Genomic DNA, 18,509 nt, shown 5'->3' on the forward strand with positions numbered 1-18,509 from the left:
CTCTGCTTTTATCGATTCTTGTCGGTGAGCTTAAATTCCCAGGCGACTCGAATGATTTCGCACTTACGAGCTGTCGACACTTTCTTTATTAAAACGTTTAATTAATTAAAGGGTTAATTAACTTATAGCTATGTATGAGACACGGCTTCTGCAGAATCACATATTATACATATAACTTAGTTGAACCTTTCTGACAATGTCTTGCGACATTATTTCGGCACCGAAGCTAACTTTTCGTTCGATGATTTAGATCGATTAAAGTCATCAATTATTTTGCTTATATTTTTGCTTATATTCTCCAATCAGAAATTGATTTTATTATCTCCCGTATCTACTTTAAGAGCGCCAAAGGATCGCTATAGCAGATCATTGATAAATTCTATAAATTCTTCTAAACATTCTTCTAAACAACTACTTTTTTCATTCTCGCCAAAATTTAAGCATCTCGCATTTTATAAGTCTTTTATGTACGAGAGTTTATTTTAAAATTATTTAAATATCTCATCAGTGATTTTAATTATTACGAATCAATCTACAGTTTTCTACAATACAGTACAACAAAAATTATAATAACGTCATTATTTGATAATTTCAAAATGTAAAATTATATTTTATGTTTTCAAATCGAATTGAATATTAATAAGTTTTGACAATTAATTTATCCATATTTGATTTGGTATATGAAAATTGAGTAGAGGACAAGCTAAACCTAAAATGTATTGAGATACAGATCAACATTTGCCCCTTTCACATATTATATAATAAATTGCTCGAGCGTCTCGTATCCGCCACATTTATTCAATAAATAACACTTTCATAAACTCAACGATTTATTGCTAGGCCGGCGGTGACCCCAGTGATCCGATACACCATACCCGTGATTAATTATCCGATTCATTGTTCCCCGGCGAGAAACTATGTCCGCTATCTAACACATCTGGTCTGATAACGGAACGAAAGGCTTGCGGATCGCTAGCGTGTGTGTGTGTGTGTGTGTGTGTGTGTATGTGGTGTGTGTGTGTGTGTGTGTGTGTGTGTGTGTGTGTGTGTGTGTGCGTGTGCGTGTGTGTATGTATACACGGCGACCGCAGTGATAGGCAGATAAATGGACGCTGATAAATGTGCGGGAAAGGTGGACGAGGGAAAGGTGGAGATATACATACAGAACGGAGACACACGCCCGGTTATCGGCGGATCGACGTCTGCCACGAAGACGAGGACGACGGAGCGTTTCGCAAGTCGGCGTCACGGCGGTAGCCGGAAAAAGGGAGAAAAACCGCGTAATGATTTTATAGTCGACAGGGAGAAAGATACACGGAGGACTGGTCAGGAGAGTGGATAGGATCTTAAGAACGTGATCTGGGCTAATCCGCTTCTCTCTTTCGCTCTCCTGAAACGGATACGATCAAGGTTCTCCGAACCCAACGTCATTTCATACATCTCGCGTATGCACGTGGTTTTCACTGCGGCATGTTTAGCAATCTTTTATATAGAGAGTATTGGAAATTGGTTATCGTAATATAATTTTACAAAGAAGAACTTTAAGTGTTTTGGGTTGCGGAAATCAAAGAATCAAATCATCTATTACTTATCTATTACGGTACATTCTTGAAATTCAAAAGTATATTCCATCAAATAATTTTTATAAGTTTTTGAAATCATCATAGATTAATATATATTAATATGTGTTTATATTTTAGAAGTGCAAAATTATTTTGTAATTATGTGCTACGAGAAACACAAATATTTCAAACATTCTCGGACAAAAGATATTAATCGCATATAATTGTACATTATAACATATTAATACAAGTAGACTTATATATAAATTTACATAGATTTTAATCGATAGTAAATTTGAGTATATAAATAAAAAATCTAGCCTTTAAAAATCTAGCCTGCAATCTCTTGCGATTTTATATATCTTTTTTTGTGTCGCATCAATTTAATAAAAATTGTTTTTTTCTCATAAATTCTTATATAAATGTTTCAATATCGAAACAACGATGAACGGTAGTGGATGGCATATACTATTTGTGATCGCGAACGCATTCATGCATGAATAATAGTTACCCGCGCGTTCATCTACTATATGAGCGGCATTTTCGATGATATGTGCGGTGCTTTTCCGCGAAGCTGTATCGCGTGATATCCAACTACGTGACGGTGGTTGAATCCCCGAGGACCTTGAACGCGATCCGCGGCAACTTTCCGATGCGTAATTTATTTTCTTTCGAAAATTCAATGAAAGAGAATTTGATCGCAATAAAATTTGTCTTTACAAAGCTGTATATATATTATGTATTTCAAAGACTTCCTACATAATCTACCTGTAAATCTTCATGACAGTTACATAGCAAGATTTATAATTTAATCTAATTTTATAATTTGTGAAATTTGCTTTAAATATGGAATTGTATATTTATGTATGTTTAACAGTTTTTATATAAATTTTATATTAAATATAAATTTATCTTATTTTTATTCTAAATTTATTATACAAAACAAATCAAATTTATTTGCTTAAAGTGCTGAACGTGAGGCACGAATATATTTTTTAAATCTATTTTGCGCATGTAGTGCTTAGTCTATGAGTTTTCGTTTCCCAAATTGAATCGTCTGTCCTGCTCGAAATTGAAAAAGCTCTCTCTTTCGGCACGAGAATGCTAACGCCGTACCCCATGGTGGACAGGAGCAGGGCAGGATTTCGAATTCACGTCGTGTACTTGGGCTTCCCTCCCGCGACTTTCGAATCTCGCTTCGACGTGTTCGCATTCCCGGGGCCAATGAGGAGAGATCGGGCACGTTAGCCGCGGTGAGGAGGAAGAAAAAGGAAGCACCACGCCCAAGGTACGTGGCAGGAACGCAGACGGGCGTGTTGGTGCCCACGTCCCTACGTATATATCCGCGCGAGCGAGCGAGAACGTGTGCCCATGTACTTCGCGTGTGCAAGTACTCCCTGTTCCCTTCCTTTCCCGTCCTTCTGTTCCCCTCTGGCCCCCTCGGACCCTCTTCGCGTATCTCCGCGTGTACACCGGCGGCACGAACGCTACCACGTCCTCAAATTGAGGCCCCGGAGAAAAAGAGATGCGTGGCCTCACCTCGATCCTCACCGCTCCTCCCGCCCTCCCTTTCCCGTCCCCCTTTTCCCTGCCTCTCTTTCTCTCTTGCTCATCTGAGGTTAAAGGAAAAGAAGAAGAGAAGGAGGAGAATGGGAAGAGCCGGTGGGGAAATGCGAGGGGAGATCGCCGGGGGGACGACGAGACTGTCGTGGCATAAGGAAGAGAGGGGACGAGGAAAGAGGAGAAGATGGAAGAGACTGAAGGCTAAGGCGCCATGTTGGTGGCGATGACAAGAAAGCCAAGCGCGCGACGGTAGCAGGGCCAAGAGTGCAGAGGCAGAGGCGCTTGGTCGAACGCCTTGATTGGACGATTACGGATTATGCACGGTGCCTGCTGAAGAGCTGCACCGATCGCGCGCGGCAAACATTCTTCGTTACGTGGAACGAAGATGTCGACTGTTTGGCAAAAGATAGAAGTCATCCTCCCCATTTTTAGAAAGAGAATTCACAGCAATACTTAACGCAAAATTGAATTGCTTCATCGAGGCAGATTTTCATAGTCGTACGTAAAAAGAAAAATCTAAGATTTCACTCTCTTACGGCGTTTTAATACGAAAATATAGAAATTAATCAAATTTTTGTTTTTTATTAGCTTGTGTCAACTAAATGGATAGCGCGTTATATAAGATAATCATATAGAAAATATAATAAATAATCTCGGAAGTTCCGTAATTTAATTTACCACCCCCGACCGCGGCTACTGCTGATTTCAAACGACGGTGTTTAGTAAACAACCAGACGCCGACTGCTCATCAGATTGCGTCGCGGTCGATTCACTCGCTCACGGGGGGGGAGAATAACTCCCGCGGTGCTCCGTCTAATGAAATTATCCGGTCCGGGACCCCCTGCAACGACATCAACCAGCTACGACAGCCAGTTATCCCATGATTACGCGATACGCAGTTACGTGCTGCACGTCGATTGTACACACTTCTTCGAGGGGTGAGGAATGCACAAAGAGCAACCGCGAAAATTGCTCCATCTCGTCTCGCATCAGCCAATGAAACGCATAATTTTGTGTGAAGGAATGTAATCCCATCAAATCGCAAGACGATAATAACATCGAAAGGAGCTAACTTTACGCTGATGTCCACTATTTAATAAACTGTCTAATAAACTGCCAATATGATACGCGTAAATTCGAATTATCCCTCGCGAAATCGATCTAATTAGTTGCGGATTTCGGTTCGTCAATAAATCGTCATCTCCCGAGAAATCTATAACGGACAAGTTTGGAGCCAATTAACTCCTTCACTCTGATTATGTAGCTCGAGCTTCCTAATAAATCGTTAATTGGAAACCACGCGACGGATAATTGGCGAAAAGTCTTTCGCCAACAAGCGCATAAAGCCCTGCCTACTGTGGAAAGCTCGCGTAAAACTCGCGCGATCGCCAGGAGAAAATTTATGACCACCTCGTTAGTCCGGAAACTTGTCTCTTTCGTTCTCTTTCCTTCCCTCGGTACACTGGACACTGGCGGCAACCCTATCCGCGATGTCCAGGGCGTGGCGAATCGGTGATTTAGTAAAGTCATTTGTGCCGATAATGCTGACAGATGCCGTATATCGGGGCTCCTGTTACCGCGGATCGAGTACGCAACTGGATCCATCAATCACAAAAAAAAAAAAAGAAGTCGTTTTGATAAAATTCACAACTCTAATCATGGCGCGAGATCCTTATAATTAACGATGCAAACATTGGCTTTTGTACAATGTTTTGCCGTTCGTATGGAATTCACTCGTTTACGCGATTTTCAAAGGACTTTCCCGACGGTATTTCCTGATAATTTATATCAGGAGTGAAAAACCTGTTCTGCTCGCGGAAATATGTATGTCTCACTCATTTTATCATTCGGTAGAAAAGTTGTAAACATAATATTGTAGCGGTTACAAACTTAAACAAGTTTTATATAGACTGTGAAAAATAAATTTGTTCATGTATATATTTATTATATCGGCTTTCTCTCTATATGTAACACAATTAATACTTGAACTTCTTAAATATATCTTGTCAAATTAAAACGCTGTTTAAATATTCTATTTAAAATTAAATAAAAAATTATTTACTCATTAATTCTTCACAATTTTTGTCGTACCTCCATGAAAACTGAACAACGTTATTCTAGTAGACTAGAAAATCTAGTAGATTAATCTACAAATACACAAAATACTGTATATTCGCAAAGTATTGTTCTTTGCGCTCACGTTTATCGCAATTTGTTTACGTCAACCTGTCACGAGTAGCGCGAGATAAGAGCTACTTATCGTTGCACGACTATGTCGTGGGAAGCTTGCGCTCTAGTCTGTTGGGCTTAATGTCGATAAAACTTACCTGTGTTTGCGTGAGTCCGAGGCTGGCCGCGAGCTCCGCTCTTTCCGGTAGCGCGAGGTATTGCGTTCTCTGAAACCGCCTGTTGAGCTGCTGCAATTGCAGGCTGCTGTAAATCGTCCTCGGTTTCCTCATCTTCTTGCCCTTGCCGTTCCTGAGGGAACCGCCACCGCCGCCGCCGAGCTCGTCGACGAGGCTTCCGCTCTTATCACCCAATGGCGAGAGGTCTGCGAACATGCACCACCCTAACATCAACTTTCAGAATCCTCATCACTGCTCGCGTACGAACTAAAAATAAAATCAAACTAAAACCTGACTTGGGATTTCGATAATATATCGCGATATTACAACAATAATGGAAATGCGTACAACCGACGCGCGGCTATTGATTTCTTTGACATTAATAAATTTGTCATTACGATTGATGTTTCAAAGAAATTTCCAGGTAATGCAATAAAGTAGAGAATTTCTTTTTAAAGACAATTTTAGATAAATAAATAATTACAATGATAAAGTTGTTAATATCTAATAATTAATAACTATTATTTAAAATTTATTTACTATTATAAAATTGGACGATTAAAAATTTTGATTCTGTTTGATAAATTTATATAAGAATAATGAATTTAGATGCAGATGAAAAGAAAATATTTCAAGCAAACAAACATATTACAACACTTTACTAGACTTTCCTTAAGGATGTTTTTTTAAAATTCTCCTTTACGTGATAAATCATCATATTACACGGTTAATTATGTCTTTTTTTTAATCAGGTGATTTCGGAAAGACATATAAAACATAAAGAGCACTAAAACATTCAGAGTCTTATCAAAGACTCCGAAGCGGAAATGACGTCTCGTTTTTTCGAAAGAAAAAAAACAATAGCATAAACACAACCAGAATATTTTATTCGATAAGCCGCGCTTAATTATCTGATAAAATAAATGCATTATTCAATTCAACATATAACGTATTCTGATAATTAGCACAATGAAGAGAATGCATGTTCTCGTTACGTCAAAAGAGAGTGTGAGAGAGAGAGAGAGAGAGAGAGAGAGAGAGAGAGAGAGGGGGGGGGGAAGAAAGCCCTACGGTGCGTTAACGGCGTGGTAATTAATTACGGAGCCATATATCAATCTTAAAGCGATGCAATGAAGTAGCGTAGAGCTCGATAGAGGTGCGCATCGTGCCAGCGCCCGCGCCGCCTATCTCGCGCGGAATCTGTTTCATTATTTTTATATCGCGATTACGATGTTGCGTGTTTTCATCGGGGAGACGCGAACGGCCTTCCCGGGAGAGAGGAGAGACACGGACACTTCTTGTTCTGTAGCGATGATAGGCGCATTTTGTCGTAAGGGATGGAAAATTCCGAAAGTTAAACAAGCAGAGATATCGAGATAGCCGAGACTTATAATTGACAATGCGATGCGATGCGTAGATTTGAAATGCGAGAATCCTCTTTTTTTTTTCCCCCATTACAATTAGTACGATTATTAATTAGCGTGAGTTGTCGAGCGTACTTGCGCGCGTGTGATTCTTCGTGATTTATACATGAGAGTCTCGGCAACGAGCGAGAAAGGATCGACAAGGCGCGGATCAATGGAGAGTCAATAGGGAGGCTTTGATCGCGCGTAAAAGACAATAATGATCTCCCATAAACTTTCCACGAGGTTACATCGCGCTACGGCGATGCAATCGCGTGTTTGCGCTCGTGTTTATCTTCCCCGTATAATTTCGAAGCGATACTGGGCGTGTGTGCGATATTTAATATCGGTGTAAATGCACCCTCAACTCTCTTTGACATTATGATTCAATTCTTTGCGGATAAAGAGTAGATTAATTTACTAATATTTTAATCATGATATTTACTTTCTGTTTCTGATGACAAGAAATTAATTTAAAACACTTAAAATCTTTAATAAAACGATTATGTTAATAATACTACGTTACTCTATCATGTAATATATTATTTAATATCTTTATTTAATTACAAAATTTATGATCTTGTTGGAATTATAATTATAGGCAGAATTAATTTTGAAATAGATAAGAGACGATAAAAAACACAAAGGAATAATATGCTCTATAAATTCTATATTCTAAAAATGCACTCTTTCAACTGATCTCAACCCTTTTATCATCTTCTATTACGGAGTAACAGTTAACACTGTCGCACGGTGTATTGACGTATAACGTAGCGCGCAATAAATTTTATAGAGGGGTTAGTTGTGATTACGAGCTCTTGTTGTTAATTATAACCGATTAAGGCGACGTGGTGTCGACCGGGTAGAGTGTAACTTCGCGCGTGCGTGAAGAGACGAAAGTACTGTTTTATGGGAACACTTTTCTTTCGCGCCGCTCTGCGAGAGCTCACGATGCGCGGGGATACGATAGAGAGAGGCTAGAGTTATGGTTTTTAACACCGAGGCGTATGCAAAGTGTGCGGCAGCGGCAGAAACTGCCGCAAAGTGCTACTTTGCGGCGGCGGCGCGCGCGTATTCAGCCGCCTCGCATCGCTGAAGGTTCTTTTAGAATCGCGTAATCAAACCCAACCGAACGTATGATAATAAGCCCACCAAGCGATTAATGCGACGTTGATAATCACACGGTAGGCGCGCGGCTCTCAATCCAAAGAACTCGAAATTACAAGGTGTCCGTCTCTGCCCTAGGCTGGACTTAACGCAGCCTGTCTAACATTGTCGCTGAACCGACATCTTGTATTTCCACATCGCTACCACATTGCGCGCAAGAAACGATGAAAAAGCTCACCGAGTTCATTTTTGTGTTTCGATGTAACTCGGAATGAAAACATTCCTTTCTTTGAGACCGGAGGCTACTATTGAGAAATTCATAGCTATTCGAAAGGTTTAGAGTTATAAAATTGCCTAACTCATAATTACTGAACAAGTTATTCGGGCATTTTACTTTTTTTAAAATCAAAAATGTTTTTACTAAGCACATTTAGAAGTAAAATTATATTTTTTTTATCTTTTATTATCAATTAAAGTTCATTTATATCTTACATGTTGATAATATTATATTATACATTGCCCACAAAAATTTAAAATTTAGTTCTCATTAACTTAATGTTTAATTCATTTCATAAAACTTTCAAACATGTTTTTATCAAATATTTATCTACTTTTAAGTTATATTAACATTTATCTATTTTCTCTTAATTTATTTTCATATTTTCAAATCCTAAATCTGGAGAGTACAGTAAGAAATAGTCGTCGATATTCAAAAGTATATTTCTAGAAGAAATAGGATTTCCATAAATCCGAGCGATCCATTTAAGCATGGTCAGCGGAGCTTCAGAAAGGCCGGGTCGGCGTGCTCTTCAGGTCGATGTATCTACCTAATCCTTGTGAAAACAACCGTTTAATACCTAATCCATCACTCGAACACGGGGCACGCATTGTCTTTCGACCGTTCCGGATTAAATCGGGCGGCGGTCAGACGTCAGGTGACTGATGCGAGATACCGTGGGGGCCTCCGTCTGATACGAGAGGAGCCCCCGCTAATTGGATTCCAGCTTCAGCCACGTTCCAGCTTTGTCCGAAGAGTAGAAGGACAACGGGCGTGACGCAGACGCGCGGACAAGCTGGTTAATGGCCGGTTCATTTGTCGCGACGATAAGATTGGTCGAGGGCGCAAAGGCGCCGGGTGTACTCACTGTGGATCTCGACAAGTTGCGTACACGCGGACAACCCCTCCTTTACGTTCTCGCGGCTCCTCATTGATGCTCGTATATTCCCGGACAGCTTCATTAGCGTTACTCGAACTCGAACAAGTCTAAGAGCGTTTAACATCGCGAGCAACCGCGATAATCGTGGCGTCGCCGCCGAAGCACGACTCTCCACCTACGAGCTGATTTCAAAGGAAACACTCGTAATTACGCCGACATTACAATCGTGGATTTACACGCGTTGATTGCGAGCAAGCGCGATGAAAATATTTTCATGGAGAGCACGCGTGCGTGATGAAAAATTTCATCGACGATGTTTTCGACGACGTTTCCATTCCAGATGAATGATACCAATTGTTTCATCAACCGATATGTGTATTATTGTATTGCTTGGTCTCATAGATTTTATGTAAATTCATCTCAAGTATGATGACACAATCATCAAGAGATTGACGTCGCGAGCTGAGGTAAAAGCGCGGACAATCTTATTATAAATCACTTTTATGAAGTGCATTCGACTGTAGTTTATTCATCGCACACGTAAGAGATAATGATAATAATTTATTAGCTAAAAATATCTACATAATATGTGGCAGTTTGTTGAACTTTTTGTGCTTCTGTTATGCTTATTCGCCTCATTTGTTTGTTTATACAAAGAAGACAAGTAATATTTATTTATCTTATAAATAACATTTTATTTTTTATTTCAGAGATTATTTTCAAATAATATCAATTAATTTTAGTAGAAATAATTTAAGAAAGTTTTAGTTGGGTAATAGTTTGCGATTTTTTTTACAAAATGTACTTTTTGCCTGTTTATTGATTAATATTAACAATATTATTTTTATTTACTTCTCGAAAAATAATTGTAATATTTATAAATTTTTTTTATTTAATTTTATACAGTTATGAAAACTCATGATTTTGAGAATATATTTCCGATTCAATTGCGCACAAACGTATGTTTATTACAATACGTATTATGAAACTCACGCAATTGACTGTGTCGTTTATTTTAATCGAGTAATCAAAATTGTTCCGAAATAATTGTTCTGAAATAAGTTAATTTTGTGCTTCGTGTTCAAATAAACAAATAACGAAATCACTTTGAGTAGAATATACAAATTGTAATGTAATTGTTAACAATTAGATAAATAATGATGGTGATTTCATATTTCTCTTCAATTTAATTAAATCGATGTAAATATGATGCCACAATCTTTATGATATCGATTTTTTTATTACACACTTATTCGCGTACACATTCGCCTCTGCACAACACTTCAGAATTGACAAAAGTTTTAACAAGTACTTCAAATATCGCAACGATACATAACTGTCTTTTCTACCAGAACCTCGATGGAACTTTTCCATGAAAATACTGAAGTTATGTCAACCCTTCGATCAAGTTTTTACGATGCAGTTCGCGAAGCAGATCGAGGATATGCATTTTGTTCCCGTGCGATTTATGAAAAGCGAGCCGTGCACAAGTTGCAAAGGAAAATGACCGGCAATTTAAAGACGAAACGTAAGTTTCCGCGCGTTACAACCCTCCGTGCGTGAGAATTCAACCCCCTGACGAATGATCGCCGGCGCCGATCGTTTCTTCGTTCATTCGCCCGCTCGGTCGAGCAAAAATTGTACCGCGCCCGATGGCACGCGGATTCCTCCCGTTGGCGGAAAAGTTTCTCCCGCGAACAAACCCTTTCGTTCCATCTCGCCAGTGGGAGTTCACTGGCAATTTTCGAGAGAGGCGCCACAAAAATTGCTCGCACGCCAAAGCGAGGGTCACCCGGTGCGGTAGATTACGCAGAAATGCCGGGCTTCCAGAGAGGTTGCCACATGCCGCGATGGTGGACACGCGGCTGTCGTTACGAATTCATGGGTCGCGGATGGAGGGTAGCAAACTGTCGCCGCTGTCCCGTCGGTTTTGCTCCTATGAACGTTTGTCTAAGCGCGCCAACGGAGTTCCTCGTTGCTCTATACATCACGCGCACGTCCACCACGATAAATTATTCGCCGAATGTTACCACGGCTTCGGAATATTTCTAAAGCCGATACTCCGGACTACTATATTTGAAAATACGATCGAAAAATAAGAAACCAGCGCAAATGTCGCTGCATGGAGCCTCACGGCATGCAGACTTCCTTGGCGAAATAAGTTATCTTGATCACGCGATTTCACGATGCGGATGTGTATATAGTCGCATTGTGTTTAGACCAATACATGAGAGAACTGCGCTAGACATATTTATGAACAAATAAAACAGAAATTTCCACGAGATGACAAGACAACTTGATAACTAAATATAAACAATTTCAATAATTTAAATATGTATTCATTGCTTACTGCTCTTGTACTTTTATACTATATTTTCTTCATCGTACTTTCAAAATCTTAATTAGTTTTAATCTTCAGATAACTAATTTTGTTGAATTCGTTAACAATAATGTATTTAAGAAGATATTCTAAAGTTAAGTATCGTTACATCGCACATGCCTTAAACTTAAGCGATTCCGCGATCTACGATGAACTTGGAGCGAATCCGATAATGATCGTAATTAGCTGACTCGTGATTTTGTGCGCAAAACAAAAGTCGTGATTATATCGTGCTAATACTATTAAGTAAGGAAGATAAAAACACGAAGAAGTAAAGCGATCAAAAGGAAACCTCTAAAAGCTCCTGAAAAAGAAGTTACAACTGCTCCCGTTTTGGTCCTAAATCTTTTGTTCTCGTTCGTTAGTCCCTTGGCGGGATTTTTTTGTGGACTTGGAGCGGATTCTCAGTCATATATCTTATTCTCTCACAGCATTGTGCTGTAACATAGGTAAGGCGTCGGCTACTACCTGCTATTCTAGATTTTTGGAATATATTTAGATACGAAAAAAGAAAGCTAAAGATATTCTAAAACCCTTTATAAATGTCATTTTTATTCGTATAACTCCTTCATCTTGTTTTCTATGTTTCATTTTTCAAATTCTTTTAAAGATCTCTCACAGTTCTTTATATTTTACACTGGAAATAAGGATTACAACACAGTGAAGTTCCTACAAAAAGTTATGTATGGAAAACGATGCGAACGAGTGATTTAACGAGGACTCAGCAGGAGTCACAAATAGGAATCCGTGCGAGCAGCAAGCATAACCCGTTTCCTTTTTGCAGCGATCTGCTTGTGCTTTACGTCGCGAAGCCATAAGCGTTCCACATTTGTTGTCGCACTGAAATTTACTTGCGCGAATGAAGACATTCACTAAGCGGCAATGAAGACATTCACTAAGCGACAATAAAGTCCTACAGCTATATAATAAAGTCGTAATAATAAAGTGCTCGACACACGATATATAGGTGACCCATCGGAAACGCCTGTCGCCGTCTTATATTGTTTTTCGTGTCAAGATGACCATATCACCCTTGACAAATGTTACGATGCTGGCACGATACTCGCCTTTGCAACTTCGAAGTCGTCCACGTACCGATGATGGACGACTTCGAAAGATCGTCATATCTATTTATCTATATTTAAAATGTAAGACTCAAAGTGAATATTCGAACGAACATTTAAAGCTCTTCATTCGCATCAATGTTCCCATGGCGCAAAAAATAATATTAGTAATAACTTCTGTTGTTGCTAGAATATCACTGAATTGAAAGCTTATAACATTTATATTTTTCTGCGGGATTTCAATAGCATCACCAAAATTTTCGCGATATCGCATAAACACCTTGAGCCCTTCGATGATATCTCCGTCTCCACTTTGCACTTTTATGCAACTAGCACTCGCGTAAACTTCACTCCGAGATTCACTGATGAGTACAAAATTAATTTTGTTACATTATCATATCTTTTCGCGATTCCACGGTCGACATGAAACACTAATCCGGGTCGGCGATATTAAATCGCAAAGAACGGAGATCTCGCCGATTGAAATTAACTAGATATACGTAATCTAAGAATAGGAATAAAAAAGGCTGCGAATACATACAGTTGGGGTACTCACCGTCCTTGGGCGGCGAGGGGCACTGGGGGTACGTTCCAATGTGATATCCGTAGGCGTTGTGCTGGTGCATGGGCGTGAACGGATATCCGGCTAACGATCTGGGACTGGGGAAGCCCGCGTCCGCGTGCTGTTGATTCCCGCTGCCGGGCCCAGATCCTTGGTGCGCCAACGAACCGACCTGATGCGAGAATTGGTGCGCTCCAGGTATGTTGTGTCCGCCCGGGTAACCGCTCCGCAGGCTCGCAGGATTGTAGAGGTTGTTGTGCTGAAGTTCGATGAAGGCGGACTTGCCGCTCTGAGAGACCGGCGTGCTGGATGTCGTGCTATCGCCGCCGTTACCGCCGGGTGGACCGGGCGTCACCGAACCGAGGCCCGCGTGATGAAGATGTTGCTCCATGTCGGAACCGGCGCCTCCGGTACCGGCGGCACCGCCACCGCCGCCACCGCCGCCACCACCGCCGCCGGTAGGTCCACCGCCGCCCGACATGCTGTTCGGGGTCGGGGTACTCGACGGACAGGGGTCGCCCGCCCCGAATGGGCTCCCCAGATCCGTGAAATTGAGCGTCGTCGTGCTGCCCGGACGCTCCACCTTAGACACAACGTCGATGCCGCCGCCACACCCCACGGTCCTCGCCGCCGCCAAGCTTGCCGACGACGTCGTCGCCGCCGCGACCGTCGCGTACCCTCCGTACGGGGCCCGAATTTTGGGGCTTCTCTACAACGAGTACGCTGCGCCCTAGTACGACTATGTTGACCAAGTATCGGAATAGATGCGGAGAGTCGTCATTGAATCACAAGAGGATCAATCTTCAAGTTTTCAAGCCGTTCAATTCCAGCTTAAAGTTTTGGAATTAAAAAAGAAAACGAAATGTCGCTTGATCGCACACACTGGACTTACTTTTGTTAAGTTGCACTATCACAATGTCCCGTTTTTTTTTAAAGGGTTCACTGTGGTATTCAATAATATCACTTTTGACTATTTCAAATAAGTGTTTGTCACACGTATCCGTGAATCGTTCCTTGATTAGGATTCACGTCTGGATCTTTTGTTTGTTTAAGTTCGGACAGCACTTGTAACACGTCCACTTCACACGCGTAGTCTTCTCGGAGACACTGTACTCAGCCAAAGAGTTTTGGTTGACGTTACTGTTCGGCCATGCGTCAGCTCGTCGTTGCTCGGCTTTTAAATGGGAACGCGCCGCAACGGCGTGACCAGACCACCAGCATATCGGTCCTCTTCACTCACGTTGCATCGTACTCCAGTCGCGAAACGTCACTCGTTCACACTTTTCAACACAGTCTTGATTCGCTGATGGATGTTACCAAACTTTATCGCGCCAAAGGTCCGCGATCATCCGCGCGTGGGTAGCTACACCAAAATGAAATCCTTCGGTTCGCTCTGCACGACGAGTACCGAAAATCTATATTGTATATCCCAACACTCGCGTTCGTCGTCAATTTAATTGCACGCCGTACAACCCGACACAAGCGCGTGTTCATGCATCTCCTCGGCGACGGTATAGTTTTTACACGCGTCGTGCCACGATTACTTGGCCGATGAGCGTATCGTGCACGCTCGACGTATACGCGAACGTACCGGCTGGGCGAAGAAAGTAAGGGAAGAAGAAGAAGACGACGACCAGGACGTAGAAGAAGAGAGAAAAGCACACACGCGCGCCTGGTTCCAGTAACTGCAGTGCACACCGCGCGGCGCGGACCGGTATAATGATACATAATGAAGCCGGAGCCTCTCCCCGGAGCCCGGTTCACCGTTTCTGAAAGTTGCCGCGGTGGCGCTACTCAAGGCCACGCCTATGACGGGTACCAGGCACGTTTGCGATTGGTACATTGTGCTGTTCCCCTCCAACTCTACATGAAATACTCAATTGCGACTGGTGGTGTGGAGGCCATTATGGTGTCCAGGTGGGTGTTGCTGCAGAACAACTACGCCCATGTATACCCGGACGCCCTCGGGGCGACTGACAACGCGGAGGTGTTCTGTATACCTGAGGAAGCCCGTTCGTTCGTCGCGCGTATTAGGTCCTGATATCGTCGAGATATACTTGAAGAAGACTACAGAGACATCGGCGAACTATCCGTTATAAAATTGCGTCTGTATTCTTTTCGGCTTGCTCGATTCATTGACTAAATCGCGCTATCAGACTCATTGTGACAGGAGGTGAGAGAGATTCGACGAGTGACATTCCAATTGTTGAGTATTTGACTTTTCGATTGTTGAAAATTGAGTTGAGACGAGCTTATTTGTGATTATTCTTTTGAAGCTAATAATTTCGAATACAAACATGAAATCTTTAATTTTTAAAACGATATTTATTTTCCAAAAATAATTTGATCAATAACATCCATATGTTTTAGAGATAACAGTTGTGTCTGCATTTATTCTACTTTCATACTATCATTCATATCATTTAAAGTTCTTTTTTTTTTTTGAAGGAAAATTTGAGTCAATTTTTCTCTTTAGAAATCCGTTTTTTTAATATAACATACAATCTTATTTATATCTACAAACATAATTACATTTTTATTCAGTGTAAAGTATAATTATTGATATTGACACATTATGGAAATTATTCACATTTTTTAAAATTAAAGTATATAAAAAATAAATTTGAACTTTTACTATTTTGTTTTATCCATAGCAAATACATATCTTTTTTTTTTTTAGTCTTCTTATTAATATTAATTTAATTTTTATTTTGATTTTTTTTGCTCTATCATCATAAAACATATATCTATATATAAATAATGTGCAAATGTATATGTAAGTATCCGTAATGTATTGAGCTGTGGCGGAATTACTAAGCTTAATAATAGAGTTATCTCTATGGAAAATTTATTAATATTTGAATTCCAGTTTGTGACATATATTAATCTATTAAATGCTAAATGATCTTTTTTTGGGTGTACATTTATCCTGAATGATTATTAAAATTTTGGACCATGTAATTTATGCTTTCTTAGCTAGTTCGCCTGATCGTGCAAACCTTGTCGCGACACTTTGGCAGCAAAGGATGTCCTTGGCTCCGCCCATTAATCCACCACGAAGGGCGTCTACTCTCGGTAGAAGATGGAGCATACGAACGGCGCGATATTTTTTTTCTTTCTATTGCTTCGAAGTATGCACCGTTGCATCGATGATGAGATTGAGGGTAGTGAAGCGTCAACAGATTTAACAATAATTCCTGCTGATTAAGCCCGAAAGAGTGGTCAATGCAACACGTACGTGTCGATAATGCATGCTACTTAGCAAAACTACTTAATTTTTTAATTTATGCTACAATTTATAAATTTTGCATTCGATTATTACTTGTTATTGCTCTATCTATATAAATATGTAAATATATGAAATTCTACAAAATCTATTTAATATTATTTCAAATATTATAATAATATAAAAATATAATAAAACATATTATAAAATTTAAATAAAAATAGCTATATTGGTTGTATATATTATTTTTATACATATTATTAATCTATTTAAATGTATCGTATAATTTGACACGTAAATATGCGACGGTAACTATGATATAAAAAATTTCAGCAAGAGGTATAATATTTTATGTGATAAGACAAAGTTTCTTCCAGATACTATCTAAGATAACAAATGCATTATGAAAATCAAATACAAATAAATTACATTCTATATGCGAATAATCTAATTATATATTTAATATATATTAAATATTATATATTTAAAATATATTAATATATATTTAATATATATTTATTTATTTATTGATCTTCAATATCGTATAAACTCTTACACATTACACAATACAATTAATATAAATTGTTTTGTGATGGAATGTTATTACATTGCTTCTTTACATTTTTAATTAAAATTAATGACTTTTGATTATCTATGATTAAATTTTCTTTTCATGGATGACTGATCATGAAACGAGCGAATAAAATGTTTTCTATATAAGCCAGCGTACTTCAATAAATAACTTTATTAGATAAATCCTCTTTTTTGGTATTAATTATACTTTTAACTGTACTTTTAATTTCATTTATGTGATTATTATAGACACGAAATATATTATTGTTGTACGCAATATTTCAATTTATATTTTTCGATATTATTAATCTAATATTTAAAAATTTTTAATAAATATAAAAAACTTGATAAATTTTTTTATTAACACTGAGCACGAATTTAAATAAATACAAAATTCTCTTAATAATATACAGAATAAATCTTTAGAAAAAATTTTTAGACAATTAGACAAAACTCTAGAAATATATATGTTTGTTTAGAAATATGAAATGAAATAGTTTGAATAGAAATTCCTTAATCGTCATAGCACAATGAGCCCAGAGACATTTCTTTCCGATTTATAATTATGTTCAATCAGACAGAGCGAGCACAATTACTATCTTGTGCGCAGTTCGTCTACAATGATATTAATCGCTAGATTATATACTATCTATTAACATTACATCACGTTTTGCCAGTATATAGACGATGCTTCAATTACTCGAGCACTCATTCTCGATATATTGGAGAATGCACCATTAATTACAATTGTACTGACAGTAAGTAATCGTCTACACAAATGCCAAAAGAAATATGAATATTTCTTCATGTTCTTATAAACAAATGTTTATATATGATATTCTTATATACATTAAAGAAACTTTCAATTTAAGTATAACTAGATCGGTTGCTATTATTAGTAGTATTTTTACGTTCAAATTGTTTGATTATTTTTAACATGAAATTGCAGATCTCTATAATGAGTGCTATAACCGGAAAAAGAAAATATGAATATTGAATAACAAGAAACTTTTAGTATTGTATACGAGAAATATACGAGAAATAAAGTTTGTGCAGAACTCTGTTTTGTATTACATGATAATAGCGTTTTTAGATATAGCGAAGTTTTAGAATCATATATAAAATATGAGTTTGTTGCATACAACTGCAATTGTACGCTCACGTAAAAGCCATCGCATTGATAATATATTTTAAAATAATAACACATAAAATAATATGTGTACAAATATATAAAAAATAAATTATATATAAATATTAATATTTTTTTCTCGAAGTATATATTATTCTAAACGAAAATACTTATATCTTCTATGAATGAAATACATGCATATTGTTAAAAATTTTTTTCACGATTAAATATGTACGAGAAGTTAGTACAATAATTTATTAAGAGCTATTTTGCATCTTAGAAGTAACGTTCTAATTGTTTTAGAATTAAGACGATGGCATATGAAGAACGGATATCGATAATAATGAAACTGATAATTAGTCCGGTCAATGCGTGATGTACAAAAGTGCATCCGGTACAAAACACGAAGATTGGCACGAGACTCGAATTTCCTTACGT

The 18,509-nt window shown here is 38.6% G+C and overlaps 1 protein-coding gene and 1 long non-coding RNA gene across 4 annotated transcripts in view; one reads left to right on the top strand and one right to left on the bottom strand.

Moving 5' to 3' along the window:
• Dll (homeotic protein distal-less) overlaps window positions 1-14,845 on the bottom strand; it is an 81,459-nt gene extending 66,614 nt beyond the window's left edge. Inside the window, exons 1-2 of one of the 3 annotated variants that reach the window (XM_025217265.2) lie at window positions 13,138-14,845; window positions 5,453-5,694 (exon numbers count right to left, since the gene is read on the bottom strand). In XM_025217265.2, the coding sequence (XP_025073050.1) occupies window positions 5,453-5,694; window positions 13,138-13,624 (729 nt within the window). In that variant the 5' untranslated portion in view covers window positions 13,625-14,845. Of the gene's footprint in view, window positions 1-5,452; window positions 5,695-13,122 lie in introns of all 3 variants that reach the window. The other 2 variants (XM_011632430.3, XM_011632429.3) reach the window with 2 other exon arrangements.
• A 152-nt stretch (window positions 14,846-14,997) lies between these two features.
• LOC148935131 (uncharacterized) lies at window positions 14,998-16,516 on the top strand. The gene is made up of 2 exons (XR_016140556.1): window positions 14,998-15,348; window positions 16,120-16,516. It is a non-coding gene; the product is annotated as an uncharacterized LOC148935131 (long non-coding RNA).
• Window positions 16,517-18,509: the final 1,993 nt, after the last annotated feature.

This window comes from Pogonomyrmex barbatus, unplaced genomic scaffold (genome assembly GCF_055798465.1).
Source record: "Pogonomyrmex barbatus isolate J1 unplaced genomic scaffold, ASM5579846v1 scaffold6, whole genome shotgun sequence".
NCBI lineage: Eukaryota > Metazoa > Arthropoda > Insecta > Hymenoptera > Formicidae > Pogonomyrmex > Pogonomyrmex barbatus.